The 17,236-nt window shown below is 38.9% G+C and overlaps 1 protein-coding gene and 1 long non-coding RNA gene across 6 annotated transcripts; both read right to left on the bottom strand.

Moving 5' to 3' along the window:
* Positions 1-2,514: 2,514 nt before the first annotated feature.
* LOC306989663 (uncharacterized protein) lies at positions 2,515-8,191 on the bottom strand. Of its 4 annotated transcripts, XM_079595569.1 has the most exons (14): positions 7,964-8,191; positions 7,690-7,868; positions 7,509-7,560; positions 7,325-7,402; positions 7,072-7,197; positions 6,823-6,939; positions 6,477-6,540; positions 5,464-5,518; positions 5,205-5,287; positions 4,908-5,025; positions 4,672-4,779; positions 4,425-4,584; positions 4,143-4,313; positions 2,515-3,230 (listed from the first exon to the last, which is right to left on the bottom strand). In XM_079595569.1, exons 7-12 carry the CDS (start codon positions 6,513-6,515, stop codon positions 4,511-4,513), a joined length of 477 nt encoding a protein of 158 aa, XP_079451695.1. In that variant the 5' UTR covers positions 6,516-6,540; positions 6,823-6,939; positions 7,072-7,197; positions 7,325-7,402; positions 7,509-7,560; positions 7,690-7,868; positions 7,964-8,191; the 3' UTR covers positions 2,515-3,230; positions 4,143-4,313; positions 4,425-4,510. The 4 variants fall into 4 exon arrangements, with proteins under 4 accessions (XP_079451695.1, XP_079451694.1, XP_079451692.1 ...); XM_079595568.1 differs by having other exon boundaries at positions 4,143-4,261; positions 4,395-4,584; positions 7,325-7,868; XM_079595566.1 differs by having other exon boundaries at positions 4,143-4,261; positions 7,325-7,868.
* Positions 8,192-11,842: 3,651 nt separating this feature from the next.
* Positions 11,843-16,224, bottom strand: LOC306989509. 2 transcript variants are annotated; one of them, XR_013795654.1, is made up of 8 exons: positions 14,824-16,224; positions 14,016-14,313; positions 13,718-13,789; positions 13,400-13,500; positions 13,221-13,314; positions 12,836-13,120; positions 12,265-12,648; positions 11,843-11,974 (listed from the first exon to the last, which is right to left on the bottom strand). It is a non-coding gene; the product is annotated as an uncharacterized lncRNA (long non-coding RNA). The 2 variants fall into 2 exon arrangements; XR_013795655.1 differs by having other exon boundaries at positions 14,022-14,313.
* Positions 16,225-17,236: the final 1,012 nt, after the last annotated feature.

Genomic DNA, 17,236 nt, shown 5'->3' with positions numbered 1-17,236 from the left:
GTTGCCAGGTAAAAAAAGGACACGCCACTGCAACCAGGCTGTGGGCAGTTGACAGACAGTGACACATTGTCTCTCAAACATGGTTCAAGTTATGTATGAAATGGGGCTCAGCTCAGGTACAGTCAGTACATAATATAGCATCTGCATCCAAGCCTTACATCACCAAGTGCAATGCAAAGCGTGGGATGCAGTGGTGTAAAGCATGCTGTTACTGGACTCTAGAGCAGTGGAGACGTGTTCTCTGGAGTGACCAATCACACTTCTCTGTCTGGCGATCTGATGGACGAGTCTGGTTGCCAGGAGAACGGTACTTGCCTGACTGCATTGTACCAAGTGTAAAGTTTTGTAGAGGGAGGATTATGGTGAGGTTGTTTGGTTGAGTGGGGGGTAATGGTGTGGGGTTGTTTGGTTGAGGGGGGGGGGGGGGGGGGTAATGGTGTGGGGTTGTTTTTCAGGGGTTGGGTTTGCCCCTTAGGTCCCAAACGTTGGGTTAAATAAGTAATTTAAAAAAGAAAAACTGAATTTGTGAACCTGCCAAAAGGCTTCTCTACACCTTCATACACGCACATATATTTTTTATGTACAGTTCATGTCATTTTAAATAAGATTACTAAAGCAAATAATCTTGCTTTCTTCTCACTTCTCACATGTGCTCATGTGACCATATGTCAGAAAAGGACGTCCCACCTTTAAATGGTGCATGATAGTGACTTCCAAACCTTATTGGACTGTTTTTTGATACTTTTTCAAACATGCTAATTGGTTGCAATCATTTAAAGAAAAATGTACTGAACATAGGGCTTAAGAAATATTTCCGTTGCCTGAGGGCAACGCTGTGCAGTAGAGGGTTAATTAGGGGGGAAGGGGGACTACAACAAGACAACCTTTAAATATCCTTTCATAATTGTATTTTATTCACTGGAAATTATGCATATATATTTTTTTTTCTAAATACAGGAGCTTTTGTGTCATTCCTCTCTAATTTTCATCCAGTGCAACTGTCTGTCAGACCTTCCATACCAGGCAGTGATGAATAAGATATATGGCTTTAAAGAAAAGAGTTTGTTTATACATAACATTTCCAGATCATGTCTGATTAATGTTTTTTTTGTTTTTGTGCCTGTTTATAAGATGGGATGTTAATATCCCATTTCAATTCATTATGTCTGATGTGAGACGCCATAAATGTATGAGGTATCAGTGTTATGTACTTGGGCCTCCTTCTCAAGATGAAATTTGCTGTTCGTACTCCATTCTACATCACAATTCACCTCCATGGGGCACTGAGACTCATCTCTGATGGGACTGATGATGGGGGTATCACCTGCAAACTTGATCTTGACAGAGTGGTTGTTTCTCCTCCAGCAAGTCTTGGAGCAATAACTGTACTGTAGCCTACTGTTGCTGGTGGTTTGCACCACTTATTCACTGTCTCGTTACCTGTCCTGCGCCACTCATAAACTGTCTTGAGTATTGAGTTCATACATTTCCCTATAATTTCAGCAGCTAGTCTACACTACTATAGCTAGTTAGGGTTAGGGTTAGGGTAACCCTAACCCTCTGTGGGAACAAAGAGCTGTGGGGACATAGGGCTGTGGGACATAGGCATGCTCCCCACATGGGGCTATATTGCTGTTCATGACTTGCAGGCTGGAGAACAGATTGAGAGGATTTATCATGTTATATGCTAAGCTATGCACGCATGTGTTATTTGACTCCAAATGTAGCAGATTAAACAGCCAGGTTGATGGCATTTTCCACAGCCTGGTAAGCAAACTGATTGGGGTCCATGGGTGATGATACAATGGCGTGTAGCCTGAATGCAGCGGCAGCCCAATCAAGTCAATAAAAAAATGAGTATCCAAATCAAGTTAAATCAGAATCTACTTAGAGTTGGAGCTTACCATAGCCATAGAACCATAGAAAGACACATTCTACTTTGCGTTTTCTGTAAAAAGAGGGTGTCTGGCAGGTATAGGCCTACTCAATGAGGAGTTGGTCGACTGGTAAATTGAGTAATGTCCAGGGATGAGTGATATGAGGCTGTAAAACAACAGTGGTGGTGGACATCTGGCATGCAGCTTTATTATACTTTTAGACACTGGTTACGATCTTGTTGCCGTTTCTAACTCTGAACCTATCACCACCCTTACTGAAATGTAAATTTTTTTCATATTAATTTAAATACTATCCTGCTTAATTACATTGGTTTTGAATATATGAATAACAGATTCATGGCTTCTTATCAAAGCTCTAACCTGTCAAGTCCATCACAGCGTCTGTTAAATACTGCTAAGTGACACCAGGTCCCATGGACAATTAATGATTTTTTTTTTTTTAATTTCACCAGTGACATCAACATCCTGAAGAGTTTTTAGGGTTTTTTCTGTGACGGTATACTGTAAAATGTAGATTTTCAATGAAGACTACTAGGCAATTATGTAGTTTATGCACTTCAATTACAATCACAGATAATTAACGACATTTTCAAATTTATTCAAGTTTATTGTAGCCATTTTCACAGTTGAATCAGTAGAAATCTCTTTGTGTGCTCACATGTACCACAACACACAAGAAAATTCAATAGAGCATAAATGAGCCCCATATTGTCCTTTAAGTGCTGAAGTTGAAGTTGAAAAAGCCCAGTCCCGAATGCATAATACAGTCCATGTTCAACAGTCCATGCAGAGGGCCAATCCATTCAGTAGATATTGCATTGATATAGTGTACACACTCGTGATTGTAGTATATGAAGTTGCAGTGCAAAATAATTCCACATTTAACAACACCTAATGTTGATAACTTAATTATCATAGGATTAGTGCATATTTACATGTCTGATAGCCTGGGGGTAGATACTATCCCTGAATCATAATGTTCCTGCTAGTGATGCCTCTGTATCTTTTGCCTGATGTGTGAGGAATGAACAAGCAATGTTCTGGGTAGGAGTTGTTATTGTTCAGGGGGTGAGAGATAATGGAAAGTTGACAGATTTTAAAAACAAAACAAAACAGAGTGGTCTCCTTCCTAATCTTCTTCTGACTCTGGACTACTAAGGTCATACTCGTCATCAGTGTCCGTTCTGCATTCTGTGTTCTGTATCTGGAGGTCATGAACTATAGCACTATACGTGCTCACAGCTTGTTGGCATAAACTCTCCAGTGCAGACGACCTCCGCATGAGAACACTTTTCAAACCAGATGCAGCATCCTCTGACATGTCACCAAAATCTGTAACATACATAAACATAAGAATTACAAGTATTGTTCCAAAATTATAGCATGTAGAACCACATATGACAGAAAGTTACTCAATTTCTATTTATTTATTTTTTTGTTGCAAGAAAACTTATACACAGAATACAATGACATTTTATTGTCATATGCATATAGTTACTGGGTGTAAGAAATTCATTGAAATGGCATGTGTTTGACATCCTATACTTTGCATAAATTGGGGGTATATAGTGCAGTCGGGGAGGGATGGGGGTTTGCAGAAGGTTTGACTGTCTGTGTGTGATGGGAGGGGGGGCTGTGTTGAGGTGAGGATAGGGCAAACAAAGTGTCAGGGTGGAGCAGAGTGGTATGACTATTATGGGTGTGGGAAAACACAAAAGAAAAAAAAAGAAAACTTGTGGCTCTTTTCCACTGAGTTGTACCAGCTGCACTTGACTCTGGTACCAACTACTTTTGGTTACACCTCTGTTGAAGTTCCAACAATGATGTGTAAATATTGGAGATTACACTGTGGTCATTGTTATTGCTAGCATCATAATGTTAACGTACCGAGCATGCCCTCAACAGCAGCTCAGTGTTAGCACAAAAGAACGGCTGATAGAGTAAATATTGCCATCTCCCCAAAACCGTGTCTGTAGTGTGATGAATTCAGAATACTGTTGATTTTATCTGCTGTAGTGATTGCTGTTACCACCTTTTCCACATTGTTGATGCTAAGGTAGTTTAGTTCAGTGTCGCTATAGCAACCAGTTACATGAAATGGTACTTTTATGCAGTGGAAAATTAAAAGTTTGAAACCAAACCGAGTAGAGTCATGTGAGGTGAGTTGAACTGGCACCAGTAAGTAGAAAAGGGACTATACATATTTTCGGTGAAAAAAAAAAAAAAAATCCAAATTTGACTTACAGCCCATTCTGATGTTCTCTTTCAGCTTCTCCACTCCCTTTATCTCCTTACGGAGAGACGTGATGTGCTGAGACATCTCCTTCACCAGGATGCTCTGCTCCTCCTCGTCGTCTAAGCGTCTAATTAGCATAATTTGGTCAAAAAGAGATCGTTTTAACCTGAAGGAGTGGCCTTTAGGTAGAGGAAATTGATGGAAATATGAAAAAGTGAGAGAGAGATTTTCATTGCAATACTGTAGACAGACAGGCATACATTTTAGAGAACATGTCAGGTCTACCATACCATCCTCACATCTCTCCCAAGGCAGGATGTAGTCCTCTGTCAAATTGGAGGCCAACTCCTCGTCAATTGTATCCTCTGCAATAGCATTATACTACAGGCTCTTTTGTTTCAATTTTTTTTTTAATTCTCTTATTTTTTCTTTGTCTTGTCTGGTTGCTATCTGCAAAGTGAAATAAGAAAACTATCATGAAAACAGTTTTTGTTTGTTTGCATTTGCAATGTGCCATTTGAAAATCAGTCAACCAACCATTCTGACGATAGAGGTCCTGCTTCTTGCGTAGCAGGGCCACTATGATGCTCTCTATCTCAGCCCTGAGATCCTCTGTTGCTCCCTGTTCTGTTGTGCTCCCTGGCTCTAAATAGGTACCACAATTAAGCGATTGTTTCATTAAAAAAATTTCAGGTCACCTTATGTAGTTCATATTTGAACAAAGTAATTAACAGTTGTAATTGTGAAAAGTCTGAGCGCTACACATGATTTACCTGTGACTGCCCAGTGCTGAACATCACACACCCACTGCTGTGCTGTTTGTTCAGTGATGTCATTCTTCTGGCAGAAATCACTGAAGCTGGTAGTTTCCAGCTTTGCCCTCTCGGAGATCTTTAAAAAATATATCATGCAAGCTTTCAGCCAATACCGGGATCAAGAAATTCCTTAATCTACAGTTTATAAATCAATGGATGAATGAGCTTATTACAGATGGATGGACTCCAGCTCTGCTGTTTGTTGTTAAAATGTATGTTGTGTCAGGCAAGAGGACCATTGAGAAATGTCCTTACTTTGATGTATCTGCAGGCCAAGACTTTGTGACGTTTTTTTTTCTGTTCCACTCCATGGCCTGTTGAGTGAGCATATTCTCTCCCTGTTTAAAAAAATTAATCTGCATGCGTGATTGGATCAATTTACATGGGAAAGACCATTGCAGTTAGACACGACCTAACACAACAATTACTTTAGTGCAAGGAGAACAGGAAAATTACATTTTAGAAGTCAGAAATACCTCATCATAGCGTATGGTTTGTAATGTGTCATACCAACCTGCCTTTGTCATGTACTTTGTGACAAGAGCTGCCCTGGAGAGAAAGCTGTTTACCTAGATAAACAATATAGAAATGAATGTATTTCCATATTACATTACCAAACAAACAATAACAAATAAACAAAAACATACAGTATGTATATGTGAACATGTAGCCATACTTATTGTTTAACTAATATATTATTGTCAACTAGCTCTCCACCTTAGAATGCCATGGAAACTAAAACAACACACCCTTTCAGCCATAGACATAGACAGCAAATTTGGAAAGATCGAGCCCAATTTTTCAAAGTTGGGAGCAACGCTGGATTTTGCCAATTGGGTCTACATTTTAAAACCTCACTATGGCATGCCAGAGCTGTGACAGTCGGCATTTTCATAGAAACCCATGAAACTTGATGATTGTGCACTGTCACCAGGCTGGTTTTTCAAATGGGGTCCTACTGGTAGGTTGGAAAGTCAACCATGGCCTACTGGTTAGGGCTTCGGGCATGTTACTTGTTCGAATGCCGACCAGGAGGAAAGTGAAAGTGAGTGGGGAAAGTTGTTGAACATCGCTGTCCCGTCCACCTCGACGGCTAAGGTGCCCTTGAGCAAGGCACCAAACCCTTCTGCAGCTGACTGTCCACTGCTCTAGTGGTTAGGAGTTAGTGTGTGTTACCTCACTGTGTGCAGTGTATGTGCATCTCTAATTCACAGGTTAAATGCAGAGACTGAATTTCCCTAACAGGATCAAAAGAGTGTATATAATTAAATAGTGCAGCTCAGAGGGAACATAGCTTGAAATAGTGATGCATCATGCATACACCACAACTGTTGACTTCACGTTTTACTCAGACATAATGTGTGTTGCAACTATAGTTCAGATCGTGCTCTGATGGTCATTCGAGCAAGCATATGTCTTTGTTTGATACCCTGATGTACTTTATCCTTCACACTCTGCTTGTCTCTCACATAAATGTATCAGTGAAGTCTCCTATATATATTTACAATAATGTCAGTAATAACATACTTGCTCGACTTCCTCTCCAACAGTGCTCCACTGCTCCATCCTGATTCCTGCCGCCCCATCTCACCTGACACATAGTGTTTGATTAGTTTCATACCATAACTTTAAAAATCTAATGTTATGCAATCATGGATTAAAGCACATAAAATGCACATTAAAATCACTTTCACATTAAATGTCATATTTTATCTGCATAATAAACTACACCAGATATCATAATCACAGACTAACAATTTAGTCTATTGCCACTAATACCAGATTAAAATAATAAAAAACAATCCTTGCCCGACTTTTCGCATTAGCTGCCTGCTGGCTACTGTTGCATCTGAATTTCAGTAATTTGAGGTACCTCGCATTTTGCTGTATGAGCTTTGGCATGCATCACACAGTGAGAAATGGCCTCATTTCCATCAGCGGTTGAAGATCTGATGATTCTTCAGTCACTTTGCTTAGGTATGGCCAGTACCTAAAAAGAAGCACAGCATTAGTAGGCATTAACTAACACTTTGCCTGGCCATCAATATAAAACGACTGAAAAAAAACAGTCATTTAATGTACAGTAGGTTGACCGAGTTTCAATATGACAGAGAAAAATGACCTGCAGACAACATCCATGCAGAAGAAAGTGACATTGGCCCTCTCTGACAATTCCCTCTGTAAAAACATTGGGTAGGCGAAGACCTCGCCACGGTAGTGGTTCAGTCCTCGCAGCAATATCCCGTGTCTGATACACAAGAGGACAATATGGTTAATGATCAAATTACACAATAAGACCTGTGGAAAACAAAGCTAATCAAAACCCTCTATTCAAAGCTTAATTCCATTTGCACACACACACTCTACCCACATACCTGCAGACTGCCACTTGAATCCCCTCTTCATCTATTTTGGATGATGATTTTTTTGACGTCTCCTTACTCGCCCTGAACCTTGAAACACCACATGTTCTACTGTTATCTGCCTATAAAGTCAATGCAATATTAGACATACTCTTGTCAGGCTGCAGCCTCTGACTTTGTTGATAAAGGCTGATACCTCCTCATCTTTGGCAAGAAATAACCCCTTGTACAAAGAGGGTTCCTCATTCCTGTCCATTAAAATTGATCACAAAAAAAAGACACGTTTAACTGACCAAACATTACTCTACATGCAACTATTTCTATGACAAGGCTGTGGTTTTGATATTGACATTAATGCTTGTGTAATATTAACATACCTCCTTGATTTTTTGAAGCGATAATGTTTGCGATTGCCATCGCAACACACTGCCAACATGTCTGGGTGACATGCTGGACAATAAAAGTGATTTACTTCACACATCACCTCTTTTGTATGCTTGCAAAAACAATATTTGAAAAAGCTTTTCTGTAACGTATCTGCACAGACATTCCCCGGCTATGACATAAAAAAATTTGTGTTTACAGAAAATAAATATTACATTACAGACACAGTAATATGATTATGTGTTACAATGATTAAAGCATATTTACCCTTCCAGCCTTAACAGAACGGTGCTCCAGTAGCTTAAAAAAGGCATGCCTTGACATCGCAGGAGCCGATACTTAATTGTGAGCAAAAGCTTCGAAGACGTCAAAACTATATAGTGTCTGGCAGTTTGTTGTGCTTGGCCAGTAACGGTACCTAATGAGCTCTTTCACCCCTGGGGTCCATTCCACAAGGCAGGTAGGACAAACTTTACGGGGCAAACAGACATCATATCGTCCTGTGAAAAAAGAAACACATTAAATGTGTTTCACAGAATCAACTTTTTCCAACTCAACTGACCAGTATACAGATGGTACTCAACCAGAATGAGACTTTTACCGCCGCCGTTCCCGCGGCGGTAAAATTGCGGGTGTGTATTTGCTGGCTTTGACCGCTAAGAGGCGCTACAATCGCAGACTTTGAAAAGTGTCAGTTTATTCTCTCTATTGTGTAATCTGCCGCCGCGCCGCGGCTCATTGAGAGTGATTGAAATGTGGTAAAACAGATCAATTCAAGTTAAACATGTAGTTAAATTAATTCATATAATCACAAGACTGAAATTAAATGTAGGCCTAATACATTTAATAAATAATGAAAACATTTCAACACAAAACATTGCAATAGAAAAATATTAGGCTACATCAATGAAGCTTTGCAAGATCAACTTCTCATCAGCGGACCGACGGTAGTGCAGTGGACAACGCACCAGCACGAGCTTCACGGAGCTTCAAGCGATGCGAGATCGAATCTCACTAGCTTTGGCTGACAGCGTTAAATGTTTTACCATTCTTGATGCTTAGATGGGTAACTGTTTATTGAAGTCAAGCGTTTTGTTTAATTATCAATGGCACATTACAAAATAAATTATTGTTTTGTGAATCATCCACGAAATAGAGATGACTGACAATTGATACCTGTCATAGCAAAGGAAGAAATTTTTAAAAACAGATCCTGGACATTTCAAGGTTTAAATAAAGTGTCGGGGCAGTTTATTTATTTAAAACAGGGTTGCATCGAGTTAGAGTTTATTAAGTAAGAAACAGAATCTTATTCTTGCAACATTTAAAATCTGTATTGCCAAAGAAATTGCAGCTAAATAAACAATTAAAACAGTAGGCTATAGTCTACAAAACGAAAATAGTTCAAAGCAACATAAATTAAGATTTTCTTTGCTTCTCTCTCGCGCTGGATCTCTTTTATTTTAGTTTATGTCTCCCTGCACTGCGCGCGCCGGCTCTCTCGAAATTAAACAAGATTTCAGGGTAAAACCCCATTATACAGCTGATAATACTGATGTCGCTGTGTGTCATCCAGACAAATCACGAAAAAAAAACTGTAACATGATTGAGTCTTGCTTCAAACAGAATGCCTGGTTGAATTCACCGTACAATAAAACGAGGTGGATCGCGAATAAGCGCTCTGTATCTGCTGCTCTGCATTCGTTTAGTTGGCAAGAACGCGTTTCGTCGATAGTTCCAACCCGAACGTGTTAAAATTCTACAAAACCGGTTGAAACAAATGGATTGAACACTTCAACTGAAAGTGTGTGTGAAACCCCTTTAAATACAATAGCCTACATAAAACTACAATATTTATAATTTAAGGGCCTACATTTGGACACATCGAGAGATTTATCTTTAAAAGTATTTTGCCTTTGCCTGGTAATCAGGCTCACTCTCCATATGAAAGACGGAACATTTAACACCTCCTGAACCCCCAACCCCCCACAGGCGATCTGAGCTCGAGACCGACTCAAAACAAAGAGAAGTCGCAATTCACACTTAATTCTAGACATAGCATTAGGCTAGTAAAGTGTTGATAATGAAATAATTTAATTATTTAGGCTACATGTAGGCTAATAGGCTAATATTTCTGTCATAAAAGTTTATTAATAAACATTTAATTATTTCAATAATTGAAGAAATAAAACGCTACCTCGGTTTGGGCCAGCTTTTTCCAAGCAAGCCTAAATACAAACGCATGCTAATTTGTTCAAACGCATGTTCATTTGTTGTCATGAATACAATGTTCAACTCAATGTTAAATTCCACGGGGAACTTTGGATCCTTACAACCAGGGTGCGCGATTTGTGAATTATCTATTTTTTTTTTATATATATATATAAATCTCGAACCACAGTGCTTTGTGCTGCTGCTAAACTAAATAACATTTATATAATATTTATGAACTTAAATGAAACAATATCGCAACATTTCGACAAATAAATTATCTGATCTATTTTTACAATTTAATTCAGGGCGATTTAGCCTAGAGACTACATTTAATTATAGCGAGATTTTCACCCTTGTCCGTTCATCATTGGGAAGCGCTCACAGCTTTTGAGTAGATCTGCACCTCTCGGTTTCATACGGATTACCTAATCAGATAACATTTATTAAATATTTAGACATTTAAAAGCTTTAGACATAGCCGATTTCTTATCGTGACTGAGCGGAGGAAAGTGGCTTTCGGTTCATTTTTGTGACGCGCAGTTCCCGAGACAGAGACGACAGATAAACTTTTGAATAAAAGTTTGAATATGAATACAAGTTTACAGTTTTGACCGATGTAGGCTAGGCTACTCTACTCTGATCTGTATGACTAAAAAACTACGGAGTAGCCTATTAGAGCCTAAGTTATTTTAGATGTCTGTTATGAGAAAAATAAATCCAAATGAACGCGCAGCCGCGTCTGCCGAACACTAATTCAACATGCCAGAATAAAACCCGACTTTAGAACAATGGATAGCGCCACTCGGTGTGGTGTGCCAAAATACTTAATTAAAAACTTCAATATTTCATTCAAAATAATCTCAAAACGCTTTGTGACATTTTGAAAGCCGTGCATGCATTAAGGCCACATGGAACCATGAACTGAAACTGGTTCTGATTTTATTGTTTGTCGTTTAAACGTGCCTGTTGCATATCTTTATTTTATATATTTTAAATGGTCTATTGGTGAAGTAATTTATAGCATTGGTTACTGTGGAGGGAGGGGGGATTAAAATAATTCAGCAGAAGCAGGGATGTTTAGACCAGAAGGAAATCCCCGTCCCCCCTGGCAAATCGCACCTTATTAAAACCATGTTTTACAAACTCTATATGAACCAAAAAAAAGGCTATCCTGTATCAAAAAAATGTTTTGTTTGTTTGATTGTCTGCATTAATAATAGGCTATGACATGCATTAATAGGCTAATATAAAATGTACAATAATCTTTGTTTGTACGGGATTCGAACCCGTGTCATCCAAATGACCGATACGCAAGTTCTACGACTCGGCCATGAATATACTCATTTAAAAATGCCCGGTTTATCCAATCTCTTCCAGAAAAGCGCTCATCATTCGTCTCATTCCTCAGTTGAGTAGTAAACAAATAATCAGCTTCTTTGCACCTAATTTATTTTTGTTCGTTATTTTTGTTATTATTATTATTTTATCACGCTGCTCCCAACGGGCAATAGGCTTATGTCGCCCACCGACGTCTAGGCTACAATATGAAATAAAGGCTATATTGTTCTCGTCTCTATTTTAAAATTATGATTCTATTTTTCTGTCCTAAACAATGTTCTATAGTAGCCTATTTCATCTGTTAATTGACATTAACCCCGCTTACATTTCAAAATACGGCAATAGCGGCTGTTTTGCACAATGTCCCTCTGCGCCACCTGGCGGTCATTTCGCGAATGACTTTGAAATGCGACTGGATTATTTTTACCGCGGTAGTTTCGCCGCGGTGCCTGTCGCGGCGGTAATAGGCATTCTGGTTGAGTACCATCTGTACATTCATTGTAGTATTTGATATGGCACATTAACATTTGGTAATTGGCATATTTCTCAAGAGAAAAGCTTTGCCTTGATTGCAATTGTTAACTTCTGCGGTACAACAAAACAAAAAGCAGGACATTCCAAAGTTACCATTCATGGTGACCACAGAAATATGCTTGCCAGCGGTGACCTCAATCTCATGGGTGCACTCACATATTGCCCTACGTGCAGGCAATGGCAACTGACATACTGCAATGCAAAGAGGTTGTTACATTTTTCCTTAATCGAGAAGGTATATCTATACTTGTCATACTAGTGATTCAAAACCAACATGTACAAAATAGACAACTCTACCATATCATTATCACCGTTTTCTTACTAATAGCACGTTTCATAGTCAAAGAAAAACAAAAACAATTTCTTCAGTCAAAGAGTGATTAAAATTAAGAGTTTAAACCTTTTCCACTGACAAAGTCTATCAATCAAGAATATGTGTGTAACTCTTTACTAGTCAACAGAAATTTATAATAAACACATACCCTGCTCACAAAAGTGAGGCTGGCCATTTTCACCCATCACCACAGCCTTAGTGGGGGGAATAGGCTCCAGGTAGCCATGGAATAGTGCCTCCCTGCCGTGGAACACATTCTTTTTGTGAGCCTCCAAGTCGCATTCTCCACATAGAAACTCCATGTCCAGTGGCACACAATCCAGGCACCTAATTACTGCCTCTCCAGCGCCGCACCTGTGGCATTTTTGGTTGACATCTCTTTCAGCGGACAGTTTAGCATCGAGCAGCACTGGCCTTGCTGCTTTTGCCCTTGCATCAGCGTGTAGCTGCGGCTGTGCCCATTCTGTTTTTTCTGCTGCCACATTTACCTCAACTGAGTCAAGAGTGTCCCTCAACTCTTGAAGACGTGTTTCTGAAAATAAATGAAAATAAATAAATAACTAAACAACCCTTCGATTGAGTGAAGGCACAATAGATAAAAGATACTTAATAGTGAATGGTACGACAATAATTATGACTAAAAACTGACTTTGATTTGGTTACATTTTGCCACACACTACAGTGTCCATTCAATGTTGGTTTCACGAGTTCACACTTACGAATGATCAGAGAGTAAAGGTTTATGCGTATTTGGCGTGCTGTCCGGGGGGAGGGCTCCGAGCTCGGAAATTGGGCCCGAACCCAGAGTACTCCCCCCGTCTCTGGTTAGGAAGATAGCCATGCAAGTGTGAGGAGATGGGGTGGTGGAGGGATGCTGAAAACTGTCGAGGAATAAGGTTCTTCTTCTTCTTCTTTTTTGTTTTTAACGGCGGTTGGCAACCAGCTTTCGGTGCATTACCGCCACCTTCTGCTCCGGAGTGTGAATCAGACGATAGGTTTACAATCTAGGTCCCAAAAAAAAAAAAATAAATAAATAAATAAAAAAAAATTCTAATCACACACAGGAATAAGGTTGAGTTGACACTGAATATTTATAGGCTTTACTCATGCTGATTGAGTGGATCTGTTGATTACTGATTGATGACAGCTGGTTGGAGTTACTTGATTGCTTGATCATTAGAACGTGTTCCTCCCGAACCTTGTTAATAAAACATCATTTAATGTACTGTATATGGCCTTGCTCATGGTATCACGAACCATTGTATCACAATGTTATCACAAACCATGTAATATGCTTCCAATAATAGACCAGTTTGAAATGAAGGGGAGTTGGAGTGTCTATTACTTCCCAAACTAGGCAAGAATTAACTCCTCTCCAAAAGCTCTGAAAAAAGTGCAGAATTGTCAAAAATCTTTATATAATGCACATTCATGTCTACAACAACAAAATACAAACACAATCCACTTTTAATGTAGTTAGGTGGAGAAGTGTGAGACATCAACAACAATGAATCAAGGAAAAGTTTAGCAAAGTCATTAGAAAAGTTGTTGATATGGAGGAATAGGAAATGTAGTCATAGTGATAAAATAGACATACTCACCAAGACTTGCAGTCAACTCTTCTTCTATCTAAGGGACTTCCTCAGACACTGTGTTCAATTGAATTTCGGAAGCTGTAAAGGCCAATACATTTGGTTATCTATCTATCAGGGTCTTAAAGCATCATATATTTTAGTCCCGAAAATTCACAAAATTCAATCATACATCTGGCTCAGTGAGCTCAAACCATCTTTTCACTCACAACATTTAGATAAGTATCGTTATTACACTATGAGAACAATATGTAATACCAATAGTGATTTTCATAGACATGGGTGTAAAATTATCAAAATGTCTTACCCTTACCCTGATCTTCAAAGACTGGGTGGTTTTCCGACATGGTACATGCACAGATACAATACAAAAATACAGACAATAATAGACACACAATACAGATATGAAGATGTGTGTGTGTGTGTGTGTGTGTGTGTGAGAGAGAGAGAGGGGGGGGGGGGCAGGGGTGATGTGGGGGAGAGAGAGAAAGGGAGAACTAGAGAAAAACAGAGTGAGATTGAAAGAGTGGCTCTTAAAAGTGCCTTTGTGTTCTATGTATACAAGAGATAGAGATATGGAGATATGATGTAGAACAGCAAAAAATCTGTAGAACAGACAAGAAAGCATCATTAGATATATCTCTGAGAAAATATATAATAATGTCTACATTAACGCGAGACACTAGACAGGTGAATAGGGTACAATTTTAAAATAATAGATATCACCATGAAACGTCCTCAGTTGATTACTATACACAAGTATATAAAAACAATGTATTACAAGTTTTTGAAATTTGTATGTTTAATTATGCATAGTAGGCATTATCTAATTAAAAATGCGCAATTTTGCATATATTTTCGGTAACATAAATCTGAACATATGATAAAGCCAGGTGCAAAACTTATGTTTACACACAAGATGAAAAAATAAATGTCAGATGGATTTCAGGATCCGGCCTAAATGCTTCCATAGGCCGAGATGTTTGTAATGTAAAAAGTCACAATATCTTGTCGAATTTTTAGTAATGAACAATACAACCCATCTAAAACGTATCAAAACGTATAACTCAACATTTATAGATAGTAAATAAGCAACGCAGGTCTGAGATACATACCGATTTGTAGATGGGATCCTCGCAATGACTGGAAAAACCGCGAAATTCTAGGATGCGCGCAAGGAAGTGTGACGTCTCGCCGTCATGGCAACAGACTAGTCCGATTTAATATTAATTTATTATTAGTCTTCATTGTTTTTTGTTTTCGTTGTCTGTATATGCCTATCTGTCAATTAAAACATTAAAAAAAAATAGTAAATTAGTCCAAATATTATTTACACTAAGATGATGGATGGGAGTTTGATAAATCAAGCCTGCCTCTAGTGATCCGGTTATCCGTGTGTCCACCACGAAAGAATCCGTGGTGCCATCACAGAATTTGACAATAAGCAAAAGGCTATACAAACTGATCGAGATAAGATGTTCAGTTTAATTAGGATACATTGCATCGCAAACACAGACAACTTGAATAGCCTACTTAAAATGTCAAAATCAGCAATTTAGGCAATATCGTCCAGTGAATGTGAAAACATCTGTGGCGACCACTGAATATTCCGTGGTCCCGTCACGGAAGAAGAATCCGTGGTGCCATCACAGAATTTGGCAATAAGCAAAAGGCTATAGCCTACAAACTGATCAGGGGAGATAAGAGGTTCACATTTTAATTAGGCTACAGTGCATCGCAAACTAATATGGAATAGCCTACTTAAAGTGTTAAAATCAGCAGGTAATATCGTCCAGTCAGTGAATGTGAAACAATCCATGGCGACCACTGAATATTCCGTGGTTCCGTCACGGAAGAGTTTCGTGGTTCCGTCACGGAAAAAGAATCCGTGGTGCCATCACAGAATTTGACAATAAGCAAAAGGCTATACAAACTGATCAGGGGAGAATAGGTTCACAGTTTAATTAGGCTACATTGCATCGTAAACTCAGACAACTGGAATAGCCTACTTAAAGTATTAAAGTCAGCAGGTAATATCGTCCAGTGAATGTGAAACAATCCATGGCGACCACTGAATATTCCGTGGTTCCTTCACGGAAGAGTTCCGTGGTTCCGTCACGGAAAAATAATCCGTGGTGCCATCACAGAATTTGACAATAAGCAAAAGGCTATAGTTACAAACTGATCAGGGGAGAATAGGTTCACAGTTTAATTAGGCTACATTGCATTGCAAACTCAGACCACTGGAATAGCCTACTTAAAGTGTTAAAGTCAGCAGGTAATATCGTCCAGTGAATGTTAAACAATCCATGGCGACCACTGAATATTCCGTGGTTCCTTCACGGAAAAATAATCCGTGGTGCCATCACAGAATTTGACAATAAGCAAAAGGCTATACAAACTGATCAGGGGAGAATAGGTTCACAGTTTAATTAAGCTGCATTGCATTGCAAACACAGTCAACTGGAATAGCCTACTTAAGTGTTAAAATCAGAAGGTAATATCGTCCAGTGAATGTGAAACAATCCGTGGCGACCACTGAATATTCCGTTGTAACGTCACGGAATTAAGGGTGACCAGAAGTTATCCTAGCGATCAAACGACGACAGAACAATGCAATATCAAGTTAAAATCACTTTAAAACTAAATATTTAAAGTAAAGTACTTTAAGTGAACTAAGAATATTTAAAGCGATACCTTTCCAAATTATAAAACGACGTCTAGTGGGGAACGCATGTGTTGTAACAGTCCGTGTGTGGACCACGGATGCTGCCTGTCATTGACTTACAATAGGCATCACATCCGTGGGCACATCACGGAATTTTCGGCGATTCCGTGAAACTGCCACAGATTTTGAGTTAAGGGGCCGTGTTCATTTCACGGAATTCTGTGAGATCAGGTTGTTCAAGATCGAGGACTCTTTTGCTAGAAAAATGTTCAGTAGATAATTTATGGGCTGCTGTGTGGCTGATGAATCATCATAAGGAGTCTATGAAGCATGTATAAAAAGTTCAAAATTGAGGACTGTTTTACCAGAAATTTTTTCAGCGGGTAAATTATAGCTTGTCTGGCTACTATAACATCGCAAGAAGTCAATCTGTATATATGGAAGTTAAAGTTCAAGAACTCTTAAGTCAGAAATATGTTCATCTGTTCAAAAAGGGACCTCTGTATTACCGATTTAACATCAGAATGATCGCAAGCTTATATCAGTTAAAACCTTTTGAGGACCCTTTGATCAGAAATAAGTTCAATATGGACTTCTATACGGCTTATGGAGCATCAGGAGGAGTCTATATAGTAAAATCAAGATTGAGGACTCTTTGGCCAGAAATATATTCCTTGGGTCAATTATGGACTTCTTTATGGCTAACAAAACCTCAAAAGGAGTCAACGAGTATGTATAGAAAGTTCAAGAACTCTTAGGCCAGAAATATGTTCAGTAGTTAGAAAAGGGGCCTCTGTATTACTGATTTAACATCAGAATAAGTCTATGAGTTTATATCGCTTAAAACCTTTTGAGGACCC

The sequence above is a fragment of the Phoxinus phoxinus genome (genome assembly GCF_949152265.1).
Source record: "Phoxinus phoxinus genome assembly, chromosome: 2".
NCBI lineage: Eukaryota > Metazoa > Chordata > Actinopteri > Cypriniformes > Leuciscidae > Phoxinus > Phoxinus phoxinus.
The sequence above is the reverse complement of the archived record's forward strand: the minus strand, read 5'-3'. Positions and strand labels throughout refer to the sequence as shown.

Excerpts from the sequence above, each read along its gene's own strand:
- LOC306989663 (XM_079595567.1), bottom strand. The coding sequence starts at position 6,515 with ATGGAGCAGTGGAGCACTGTTGGAGAGGAAGTCGAGCAA. Across the intron at positions 4,780-4,907 it reads TCAGCACTGGGCAGTCACAG|AGCCAGGGAGCACAACAGAA; the intron begins GTAAATCATGTG and ends GTACCTATTTAG. Across the intron at positions 4,585-4,671 it reads GGACCTCTATCGTCAGAATG|ATAGCAACCAGACAAGACAA; the intron begins GTTGGTTGACTG and ends TTCACTTTGCAG.